General features: G+C 49.9%; 1 protein-coding gene across 1 annotated transcript in view; it reads right to left on the minus strand.

The window, feature by feature from the left end:
* Adap2 (ArfGAP with dual PH domains 2) overlaps nucleotides 1-9,077 on the minus strand; it is a 28,894-nt gene extending 19,817 nt beyond the window's left edge. The window contains exons 1-5 of the mRNA XM_041664629.1: nucleotides 8,921-9,077; nucleotides 8,135-8,265; nucleotides 6,002-6,093; nucleotides 2,223-2,302; nucleotides 748-860 (exon numbers count right to left, since the gene is read on the minus strand). Of these exons, the coding sequence (XP_041520563.1) occupies nucleotides 748-860; nucleotides 2,223-2,302; nucleotides 6,002-6,093; nucleotides 8,135-8,265; nucleotides 8,921-9,014 (510 nt within the window). The 5' untranslated portion in view covers nucleotides 9,015-9,077. The remainder of the gene's footprint in view (nucleotides 1-747; nucleotides 861-2,222; nucleotides 2,303-6,001; nucleotides 6,094-8,134; nucleotides 8,266-8,920) is intronic.
* Between the last annotated feature and the right edge of the window lie 3,668 nt (nucleotides 9,078-12,745).

Here is a 12,745-nt window from a genome sequence, read left to right on the forward strand (position 1 = left end):
CCACGAGGACGTATGCTTAACTATGTTTATAGCAGCTTTGTTTGTCATAGCCAGAACCTGGAAACAACCTAAATGCCCCTCAATCGAAGAATGGATAAGAAAAATGTGGTACATTTACACAATGGAATACTACACAATAGAAAAAAATAACGAAAGTTTGAATTTTGCAGGAAAATGGATGGATCTAGAAAACATTATTTTGAGTGAGGTAACCCAGACCCAGAAAGACAGTTATCACATGTACTCACTCATAGGTGGTTTTTAAACATAAAGCAAAGAAAGCCAGCCTACAAACCACAATCCCAGAGAACTTAGACAACAATGAGGACACTAAGAGAGACTTACATAGATCTAATCTACATGGGAAGTAGAAAGTAAAAAAAGACAAGATCTCCTGAGTAAATTGGGAGCATGGGGACCTTGGGGGAGGTTTGAAGGGGGGTGCTCGGAGAGGCAGGGAGGTGAGCAGAGAAAAATGTAGAGCTCAATAAATATCAATAAAAAAATTCTTAAACCGGGCGGTGGTGGCGCACGCCTTTAATCCCAGCACTTGGGAGGCAGAGGCAGGCGGATCTTTGTGAGTTCGAGACCAGCCTGGTCTACAGAGCTAGTGCCAGGACAGGCTCCAAAGCTACAGAGAAACCCTGTCTCGAAAAAAAAAAAAAAAAAAAAAAGACAAGAAACTGTCCACGAAGGCCTTGGCGAGCGGAGCAATTTTGAGGAAGCACAGGCAGCCTGGCCTCTTACCTCCTCTTTCGTGTAGTACTTCAGGAGGCCTTCTCTTGCCAGAAGGACAAACCTCCTTCTCAGGAACTGGGCATTGTCGCGCCCCCGCTTCCACAGGAACCCTTCTCTGTCACCTGAGTCACCAAGGGCAAGAAGAAGTAAATCATGAAGTCAACATAAAAAGCTAAAGAATGCCTCAAGTTCCTGAGGGTAGGAAGTGCCCCCACCTGCCACTCAAATACGGCCAACCTAACTGGGCTATTTCAGGTGCAGGACACAGGGTCCTACCTGGGCCAACTTTATAGACTTTCAGTAGCCACCTACTGCACAAAACTTCTCTGTCTTGACTCTCCCTGAGCTCAACCCACTTCACTGGAAGACAGATGTGGCAGGGCCTGTAATCCCAGCATCTCGGCTGAGGAAGGAGAGTGGTCATGATTTCAATACCAGCCTTGGCCACACAGCTTGCCAAAGCAAAGAAAGGACAAGATGTTGGAGAGATGACTCAGCAGTTACGAGCACTTGCTCTGCAGAGGACCCAGGACCCAGCACCCACATAACTGCTCACAAACATTCATAACTCCAGTTCCAGGGGATCAAACACTCTCTTCTGACTCCGAGGGTATTAGTGTTGCATGTGGTGCACACATACATTCAGGCCATACACATAAAATCATACACATAAAAATAAGGTTATTTTTTTTTTCAAGACAGGGTTTCTCTGTGTAACAGCCCTGGCTATCCTGGAACTCACTTTGTAGACCAGGCTGGCCTTGAACTCACAGAGATACGCCTGCCTCTGCTTCCTGAGTGCTGGAATTAAAGGTGTGTGTCACTACTACCCGACTTTTTCTTTGTTTTCTTTTTTTTCTTTTCTTTTCTTTTTAATTTAGGGATGGTAGTTGTGGCTCATGACTTTAATCCCCGCACTCAGGAGGAAGAGACAGGTGGATCTCTAAATTTGAGGCCAGCCTGGTCTACAGAGTGAGTTCCAGGACAGCCAGGGCAACACAGAGAAACCCTGCCTCATAGAAAAAGAAGAGTATAAGAGTGACCCCAAGATACTCGTTTGAGGAATAGTTTGAATTCTGGAAATCCTGGAAAATTTTGTTCTTGGGGCAGCGGCAGCTTGAGAATTCAAGTCAGTGGAATGGACGCTGTCCTGGGTCTAGGGCTGCCAGCCAGGTTGTGCCCTGCATGAATGTGGAAAGAGAGGCTCAAGCCCCTCACCAAGTCTACCCCTACCTTTCATTTCTCTAGAGCTCATTAGAACATAGACCTCAAAACATTAAACAAAAAACTTCAGCTGCAGAGATAACTCAGGGCTGAGAGCACTGGCTACTCTCCCAGAAGACCCAAGTTTAAATCCCAACAACCACACGGCTCACAACTGTCACAACTTCAGTCTCAGGGGATCCAATACCCTGTCCTGGCCTCTGGGTGCGTTACATACACGTGGTGCACATACATACATGCAGACAACATGGTAACTTTACCTGGGGCTGAGACAGCTTTCTCGTCAGCTATAAATTCCTGTCTTTCGTACTTAGCTCGAATCCATTGCTCCTTTAAGACCCTAAAAAGAGACCTATTGGTTAGCTGTGTCTGATGCATTGTCTTCCCGTTCCCACAGTGACTTTCCAAGACCCATCAGTGGAGGGTGGGGACAGCCTCCCCTTCTCAGGATACCCGGAGGTGCTTGGCCTTAGGATAGTTAACATTGGTGCTGGATGATTCTCTGTAGTGGGGGTGGGTGGTTTATGTAATGTGTGGCAGTACCTCTAGCTTCAACCTCCTAGATTCCAGGAGCTTCTGCTTTCCAGACGTCACACCAGGGAAATTTGTCTTCTAGTGGGTTGAGAAGCACTAGACTGTCCCTTAGCCCTCTAAGTCAATGATGAAGATATGACTCCCTAGACACTTACCATGTCCCCAGCACCCCCACCCCAGCTCTCTGCTGTAGTGGCATTTCGCTTGTATTTTAATCAGTAAAGTTTGCCTGAGGACCAGAAAAGTAAAACAGCCACACTGGCCAGCCTTACAGACCAGGCAACAACGACACACACCTTTAATCCCAGTAGCCACGCTAGTTTGTCATAGAGACCAGGCGATGCATGCCTTTAATCCCAGTGGTATACACCTTTAGTTCCTGTCCTAGAGAGGATTATAAAAGGGGAGGAGGCCGGGCGGTGGTGGCGCACGCCTTTAATCCCAGCACTTGGGAGGCAGAGGCAGGCGGATCTCTGTGAGTTCGAGACCAGCCTGGTCTACAAGAGCTAGTTCCAGGACAGGCTCCAAAACCACAGAGAAACCCTGTCTCGAAAAACCAAAAAAAAAAAAAAAAAAGGGGAGGAAACAGCTCTCATGTTCAGTCTCATTCTGAGATTCCTGGAGGCAGGATCGCCATTTTGGACTGAGGTAGAGGTAAGAGCCAGTGACTGGCTATTTGACTTTTCTGACCTTTAGGTTGAACCCCAATTTCTGTCTCTGAGTTTTTATTAACCGTGCTTTACTCTGCTTGTAAACTTAAGCCAAAAACGTCCTGGACCTCCTGATGGACTCGGAATCCCCACACTGCCTAGAGTAGACTGACCCCGAGGTGTCTAAAGTAACTGAGGATGACTTTGAACTCATGATCTTCCTGCTCCCACCTCCCAAGTGCTGAGATTACAGGTATGTGCCACCACACCAGCTATATGTAGCTTGGGGACCCAACTCAGGGATATAAACATGTTAGGCAGGCACTCTCCCGACTGGGCTACACCCCTAGACCAAATTACTGAACATTACCTAACATCTCTAAGCTTGGGAAATGAGCTAGCAATATACCTGCCTTCCCTAGTGCTGTTGGGGTGGGCAGTTGTATGCAAAGAACTTAGCACTGTACTAAAAACACAATAGGCTTTTGTCATTGTTGTTGAAGGTGATAGGGTCTTACTGTATAGCAGAGCTCTGCCTGCTTCTGTTTCCAGATAGCTAAGGTGCGCTTCACAATACCAGGCCCACAGCAGGCTCTGGTTTATTTTTGTTTTGTTTTGTCTTTTTTGTTTTTTTTTTTTTTGTTTTGTTTTTTATTTTTGTTTTCAAGACAGGGTTTCTCTGTGTAGCCCTAGTTGTCCTGGAACTAGCTCTGTAGACCAGGCTGGCCTTGAACTCACAGAGATCCTCCTCTGTCTGCCTCCCAAGTGCTGGGATTAAGGGCGAGTGCCACCACTACCCAGCCCACAGTAGGTTCTTAATGCTAATGTCAACCAAATGTTATTCTTGGCTGCAGTAAAACTGGGCAGCTGAGAACAAACTTATTTTCAGTTTGTACCTTCTTATCTTTTCCAGGTACATGTTTCAAAGGTTAGCTGACCAAATGCCCTGGGACCAGGAGTGACCTGGAGCTGTGCATCTGGCCTAAACAGGTCACTTGGAACTCTGGGTTGCCCTGGCCTTTCGGGGTTAAAGGGATCAAAAGTTAAGAGACTGACTGGAAGTCCTCTCTGGGCTGTGCTGGGTAAAGCAGCATGAACCTGCAAGCGATTTGCTGGTAAAAGTCTGACTGAGGGAGATGGAGGGACAAGCGCCACATGAATCAGAAAGACGGGGTCACACTGGAGCCCCTGGTGTGGTTCTTCCATCTCCCCTTCTCCTTTTCCTTGTTTTAGAACTGGAGGAAGGTAGCCACCAGCCCTAAACAACGGGGATTAAAATACAAAGACATAGCCAGGTGGTAGTGGTGCACCCCTTTAATCCCAGCGCTTGGGAGGCAGAGGCAGATGGATCTCTGTGAGTTCGAGGCCAGCCTGGTCTACAGAGTGAGTTACAGGACAGGTTCCAAAGCTACACAGAGAAACCCTGTCTCGAAAAAAATAAAAATGAAGGGACAGTTGTAGGAGTCATGAGTAACAAGGCTGGAGGGGACAGGGTAGAAAGCCCATGTAAGAGATGCTGTCTAAGGGCTTGGAGCAAAGGCTGAACAGTGGCAAATGAGGCAAGCTGGGAGAGGCTCTTTCAAATGATGGCCAACATAGCCCTCAGAGGCGCCAGGGACCTGGTATCACTGTAAGGCTGACACTAAGAAATGCATTAACACTACCATGCTAGCTGACAGGGGAGATGCTTAACAAATGATGTCATTTTATCTACATTTCGTTGGTTTTGTTGTCTATACTTTTGAAGAGGGACCTGCACTACATGCAGTAGGACATCCAAGGGGCTTGGTGGCTTGGCCAGCTTCTTATAGCTGGGTAGCAGTAGTGTTGGTGGTGGTGGGGGGGACCTGAGGTCTTCTGCATAAAAAGATATGCTTCCCTTACTGGGTGGTGATAACACACACCTTTGATCCCAGCCCTCGGGAGGCAGAGGTAGACGGATCTCAGTAAGTTCGAGGCCAGCCTGGTCTATAAGAGCTAGTTCCAGGACAGGCTCCAAAGCTACAGAGAAACCCTGTCTCCGAAAACCAAAAAAAAAAAAAAAAAAAAAAAAAAAAAAAGCTTCCCTGCCTTTCCACGTGGTACAAGCCACCCTCGGGCCACGTAACTGCAAAGCTACAGAACCACCCATTACAGTTATGCATTTGTGCAAGGCCCGAAAGCACCACGCAGAGACTCAGAGGTTCCAATGCTACTTTCCAGACATGCCTGCATGAGACTGTGTCTACCCAGAGGAATCCCTTTCCTGAGTCCACAGGACGCTACCTGACAGCCCTGAATGAGACCGAATCCCTGAGAAGGAGGCCTAGGCTCAGGGAGTCAGCTTTTTAGAGGTTTGGGGTCACTAGGTTCTATGGTCCTCCTCAGCCCTCACCTTTACAACCCTCCTGCCATATTGTTTTTTCCTAATGTCATACTATGATCTCATGGTACCAGATAATCCACACCCAAGTCTGTGCTCCTTCACACCCATCACGTCCTGTCTCTCAAAAAGAGGGTAACAGTCACACTTGCTGAGAATGTTTGACAACAGCACACGGGTACAGCTCCACAAATATTAACGGCTTTTGTTTTGTTTGAGGCGGAGCCTCAGGTAGCCCAAGCTGTCTTCCAAGTAGCTGAGGCTGACCTTCAATTCCTGACCCTACCCTCTTTATTCACCTCCGATGCACCAGAATTCCAGGCTTCGGTCGCCACACCTGGTTGAATCCAGGATTCCTGTGTGCCAGACACCAAATTCATCCCTGAAATAACCTTCCAACCAGGTCACAGGAGAACTCACCTCAGACAAAGGTACCAGGAACAGAGAAGGGCTGGGAAGACCCTCCCCAGATGCTAGGGAGTCCCTGACTTACAAGCAGTCGCTGGCCTGAGGGACATAGTAGAAAGCTGGGACTCTGGCTTCAAATTTGGCTTTCACATTGAGATTCCCATTGTGGGTCATGAACTGTAAGACAAGAGCAAATGGACGTAATTTTAGAACCTAGAAAAAAATATGTGGAATGAAACCACGGTCTACCCAGAAGATGGTGGTGGCTGGGCGTGGTGCTGTGCACACCTTCCATCCCAGCAGAGACAGGTGGATTTCTGTGAGTTCGAGGACAGCCTGTTCTGCATAGTGAATTCCAAGGTAACTAGGGCCACGTAGAGAGACCCTGTTTCAAAAAATAAAAATCAAAAGTAAAAAGCCTGTGGTTTTCACTGGCTCTGAGGCAGGGCCAGGAGAACCTGCCTCTAAGGCGGCATCTCACCAGGCATGGAAAGCCTCAGTTTGTTTTAACATGGGGGGCTGATAACCACGGTTTATATAGAAACACTCTTTACAGTTCACACACGATAGTTTACTGGGTCCTCTCAACCATTTAAACACTGCTATTCTTTTTTAAAGAGGGCACTGGACTCAGAGAGGTTGGGTGGCTTGCTCAAGGCAGCACAGCTAGTTGATACAAAGTGATGATGTCAACCCATTTCTGCTGGGTCCCAAAGCTCATGTTCTTTCTCTCCCTCTTTCCACAGACAGCCAAGCTTCCCCCCACTCCAGCCCTTAAAGTCTACAGGAGACTGGGCTAGCTGGAGCAAGGAAGTGGCTGCCAGCTCCACATAATACCCACCCCACCCCCGTCGTCTGAGACTCAGAGTGGGCATTCTGTCCAGTGATATGCTGATGTGTCAGTGGACAGGGACATAGCTGGGGTAAGGGCAGGAACAGCAGGTTTGTAAATCCTATCTCTGGACACAGTGAGCACTGTCCCCCTCCCTGGGAGCTCTGGGGCTATGGCTTAAGCGTGTATTGCCTGTGGACCCCCACTGAGCATGAGAGACTCTGGGGAGTTCACCTGTCCCAGTGAAGACATTACAGGGGAGTTCGAAGGCAAACCTGTGGGCGTGTGGGCTGGTTGGCAGAGTCCCTGTGTTTCCCCTGCACAGAATGCCTTGGCTAGACAGCCTGTCTCATTGTGTGTGCTCCTCCCCGTCAAGGACTTTAGAGTCACATCTGTGTGGACTGAATAGTGACAGGCACAGTCCAGATCCTGCCACAGAACAGGAATGCTCAACGGTGTTACCTGCTTCCCCAGTGGCCCTGAGCCCCTCAGCTCACCAGTGTGGTGGAGACCTGTCTCTCCTCAGAGGGCTCCTCCATGCTAACTGGGCAGGCAAGCAGAGTAGGCTGGGGAGGTGTGAAGGACCGTGGGCTATGAAACAGGACGTCTTTCTCCTCAGTTCCTGGCTCCCATGAAAGACAGCAACTGTTGATTCACTTAGTGCCTGTGTATTCTTTTCTCTCCCCACCCCCAGTTTTACAAGACAGGGTTTCTTGTGTAGCCCTGACTGTCCTGGAACTCTTTTTGTAGATCAGGGTGGCTTCAAACTCACAGAGATTCGCCTGCCTGTGCTTCTCAAGTGCTGGGATCAAAGGCAGGCCCACCGTCGGGGCCGGACTGTGTTTATTCTTACAGCAGCCAGTGAGAGGGTGGTGCAGTCCATAAAATGGGTGTGGAAATAGAATCCATAGCTAAGTTAAGGAATTAGCCCAAGGGCTAGAGAGATGGCTCAGCAGTTAAGAACACTTATTGGTCTTGTAGAGGACCTGAATTCAATTCCCAGCGCCACTATGACTGCTCACAACGGCTTGTAACTCCAGTTCCAGGGGATCTGTTATCTTCTTCTGAACTCTGTGGGCTCCTGCATATATGTGGCGTGCACACACATACACTTAGGTACACATATATCTTTAAACACACACACACACACACACACTTAAAGGCACTCCTTAGGGCCTCGTCCCTTGTAAGAGGAGCAAGTGATTAGCTAGGATTTGAACTCAGGATCTTCGTCTAAGCCACCACCGTCTAGTCTGTTTCCTCTCATTACTCATTGCACCTCTCTAGGCTCCATTTCCTCCTCTGAGGACTAGGAGGAACACCTGTGTCCCGCCTCCTCTCGCCACGCCCAACTCCAAGAATCTGAGTACGCGCGCGTCATTCTACCTCCACCATACTGTCGTCCCAGAAGTCCAGTCGCACGGATTTAACTTTGCTGACGTCTGGGAAGTTGCGGTGGACGCCAGAGCAGTGAAGACAGATGAAAATCCCCAGCTTGTAAGAGGCCCAATCAGGATCTGCGGAGTGGAAGGGCAGGATCTCCGCTGAGCCGAGGCAGGACTGGGCTGGGGTGCAGGGACAGGCTGGGCCGGATTCTGGTTCGGAGGCCAGCTCTGCCCACGCCGGGAATCTTTTCTCTTTTGGTCCCCAACCTTGGACAACTGAGATAACATCATAAACCGTGCTTAGCCCACCCTTTGGCACAGCGACACCGAGGAGACCTCGGAAGGAGGAACCGAGAAGGGGCAAGTGAGGGACCCGCTCGGAGGCTCAGGACTGGGAGCCGCATCAGCATCCTCAGGGTCAACGCGCCGCAGTGAAGGGTCGCGGGGGCCCAGGAGGCATCGGAGGTGAGGACCTCAGGGTCCGAGGGTACGGGAAGAGCCCAGGGTCGGAGATGATGTCCAGAGTGGTAGGATGCCCGGTGGGAAAGTAAGAGGGACCAGGGGTATGGACCACATCTGTTGCGAAGTGAGGACTGAGGTCCCGGGTTTCGGGAGCAGGGAGACGGAGAACCGTCGGGGCCGCCGGAGACGCTCCAGCGAGAAGGACTGAGGTCCCAGGCGAGGGACGAGTATGGGTCGCGCTTGGATGGGCTCTTAGAGAAGGGGCCGGCGAGCCAGGGGCTAGGGCCATGCCTGGCTGCACCTGCCCCGCACGCCGTGCCCTTACCCGCAGCCCCGCAGTCGGCACAGTGTGTGTTGCCGGTGCCCGCAGCTTGCAGCAACTCCAGCAGCCGTTTCTTGTTGCGCTCACGGTCGCCCATGGCCGGACCAGAGGTCTCAGCGGGGCTTAGCTGCTCCGCCTCCGCGCTTCCCGCTCCTGGACTTCCATGGTCCTGTCTTTGCCCAGCTCTGGAGAAGGACTCAGCTCGCCAAGCCTGCGGGCGTGTGAGCCCGCCGCCCCGCCCCCGGCACGGCATGCCCCGCCTACAGGTCCTCGACCACGCCCCTGGACAATATACCCCGCCCCCACGGCCGGCAGTCCAGTTCCACAACCTGAGGGGAGGGACAGGAATGCACCAGATGTAATCCTGACTGGCTACTTGCTGACTGCGAGTGCATGGTTTATTCAGTCTCCAGTCTCTCTAGCCTCAGTTTCCACATCTGAAAAGGGGGCATGTAAGGACAGTAGAGGAGCTGGAGTGATGGCTCAGTGGTTAAGAGCACTGGCTGCTCTTCTTTTTTTTTTTTTTTTTTTTTTAGTTTTTCGAGACAGGGTTTCTCTGTAGCTTTGGAGCCTGTCCTGGCACTAGCTCTTGTAGACCAGGCTGGCCTCGAACTCACAGAGATCCACCTGCCTCTGCCTCCCAAGTGCTGGGATTAAAGGCGTGCGCCACCACCGCCCGGCCCTGGCTGCTCTTCCAAAGGACCTAAGTTTGATTCCCCGCAACCACATGGCAGCTCATAACTGTCTGTAACTCTAGTTCCAGGGGATCAGACACCTTTACATATGTAGGCAAAACACGAATGCACATGAAATAAAATAAATAAGAGCCGTGTGGTGGTGGTGCACGCCTTTAATCCCAGGCAGGCGGATCTCTGTGAGTTCGAGGCCAGCCTGGTCTACAAGAGCTAGTTCCAGGACAGGCTCCAAAACTACAGAGAAACCTGTCTCAGGAAAAAAAACAAAACAAAACAAAAAACTAATAAATAAAAAATAAGAGCATGGCTGGGCGATGGTGGCGCACGCCTTTAATCCCAGCACTCGGGAGGCAGAGGCAGGTGGATCTCTGTGAGTTCGAGACCAACCTGGTCTACAAGAGCTAGTTCCAGGACAGGCTCCAAAGCCACAGAGAAACCCTGTCTCGAAAAACCAAAAAAAAAAAAAAGAGCGTGTAACTATTTCTTCATGAAACATTCTGTTCTGAGCGGATAAGAGTGGCTCATAAAGTTCAGAAAGTAGAAGACTCACAAGGTTGGGGAGAGAAGACCCTTTGTTGGAGCTGCCTGTAAGCTGAGCAGGAAATACAGCTAAATAGCTTTTGTGGGTGGGCGTTCACACTGGATGGGCTTTTTGGCAATGCTGCTTCTTTTGAGTCACCCATGTTCTTATAAGTAGCCTTAATAAACCCATTGGTTTGTCAAGCTAGACTTGGGTACAGCTTCTTTGGTCTATCATTGTTGTCCTGCATAGGGCGAAGAGACATTTGCTCATGTCTCTTCAGGAAAGGGACACAGCAGGCATGTCTGCACTCCAGAGCTCCTTGGAAACACTGAGCATGCTTTAACTTGTGTTAAAGTGTTCTGCAGGTCCTACATCTGTTTAGAGACAGCTAGATGCCATTGCCCTCTCCTCAGAACACCCTCCATGATTCCCAGTCTCCATCCCTCCATCGGTCCTGCTACAATTCCTTCACAGGGTAATCGACCCTCTGTAGCCCTGACCACACCGGTGATCTATGCCGCACCACAGCAGCTTAGATACCTGTGTTCATTCCAATCCCTGTGGCCTCACGAGAGTTCAGTGCCCATTTTCTGATCTGGGAAACAGAAGACTCTGTTCAGGGAAACAGCCTCTGTCCATTTTGAGAAACTGAAAGTTTCAGGACTGGATTCACCAGGAAGTAGACCAACCCAGCCAAAGCTGGAGCCTGTGAAATTCCATCACTGTGAGGTGGGCAGGGCTTGGGGGGTTTCGAACCTATTTCACTACATCCCTTTTCTGGCTCCATCCCCTATAACTCTCTCGGCTCCTGTCATTCATCCATGACACACATAAAGCTTAATGCACAGAGATGTTGGGTTTCTATCCCGAAGGACCTGAGCCTTTCCAGTACACACATTCAACACAGGCACACACACATTCACGCACACACACACGCGTGCACACACACATTCACGCACACATGCACACACACACGCGTGCACACACATGCACACACACGCACACACACGCGTGCACACACACATTCACGCACACGCACACATGCACACACACGTGCACACACACGTTCATGCACACACACACGCACACACACGCGTGCACACACACATGCACACACACACGTGCACACACTGTAGCATGATATATTGGGATGAATCCAGGATTCCACAAATTCGAGATATGAGTGTTGGCTCCGACTCTGTCTTGTCCTAGCTGTTGTGAAGGAAGTTTGTGCCATCGCTTCTCCGAACCTTGGTCTCATATGTAAGATGAGGGTTCTGAGGAATCCTGAGAGAGCACACAAAGCTCTCAGCATCCAATGCTTTCCTTGCTTCTTCTACCTCTTGCTCAGCCGGTGGGACTCATCTGGAAGGCTAGGCTGCCTTTCTCATCATTCCCACGGTGGAGGAGGTAGAGCCACCAGACCTGGAGAAGAAGCGCATTCCAGAAGCAGTCAATCCTTAGAGGTCTTGACTAGGTTTTGGGGTTGGGGGTTGCTAGGTCAGGAGCACCCATAATAAAGGAACCAGTAGATGAGACAGCTGGGGTCCGGAGGCATGAAAACTATTTACTAAACAAACTCAGAGATGATTCATTTCCGCCGCATTAGATAAAAAAAAGACAGAAATGCGTCTCCCAGGGGGAGGATGGGAAAGACAACAATGAAAGGTATGAACGGAGGGGAAGTGGGTAGGGGGAAAAGAGGACCAAGCCAAGGACATCTGTCCTCTGCTGTCTTCAGGGCAAAGTTGGGCTGTTTGGAGCCCCAGCCTTTCTCAGTCTCTTCTAGCATCTGGACTCTTAACTGTGCCCTCCCTGGAAGGCCCATCATGCATCATGGCAGCAGTCAGTTCAGAGAGGAGTCCAAGACTGCAAGCCCCCCTCAGGTTTCTCTTCCCGTCCTCATTTTTGGAGGTTTTAGTTGAAAAGCTAGCAAAGACTTAAGGCGGACTTGCAGCCCATCCTAAGAAGGAAAAATGATAGTACCCTGGTACTTTGTGCCAGGTTTGTTTCTACCTCCTGCTCTGTGTTGGAGGTGGGGAGGTAAATAACACTGGCTTGGTGCTCTGCAGACCGAGCTCCAGACATCGATATCTGTGCTTCAGGATGTCTCTTGGTGGGACATCTCGGCAAGAGGCTGAGCCCCAGGGGAATGGTTATCTAAGGTCTTGTGGTCAAATGGTGTATGCATCACGGGCCTACAGCCGAATTCCTGTCATGGTATCATTTAGTCTGCTCTTCCTTCTCATCCTGGATTTTTGTTTATCTTTCTGTGCTGGGGATTGAACTTATGACTTTGTGCATACTAGGCAAGCACTTTGCCGCTGAACCATAATTCTGCTCCTTATCCTTTCATATGAATACCCATAACACATACAAAGTGATGATTTGGTACACTGTGCAATAATCATCAGATTCAACACATCCAGGCTGGAGAGATGTCTCCGGGGTTAGAGCACTGGTTGCTCTTCCTGAAGACCCAGGATCAATTCACAGCATCCATATGGCAGTGCACAACTGTCTGTTACTCCAGCTCCCAGAGATCTGATGCCTTCTTCTGATTGCTGAGTGCACCTACAATCATGTGCAGACACATAGACTTACACATAA

Source organism: Microtus oregoni, unplaced genomic scaffold (genome assembly GCF_018167655.1).
Source record: "Microtus oregoni isolate MIOR12 unplaced genomic scaffold, Mior012 000015F_ref0000493, whole genome shotgun sequence".
Lineage (NCBI taxonomy): Eukaryota > Metazoa > Chordata > Mammalia > Rodentia > Cricetidae > Microtus > Microtus oregoni.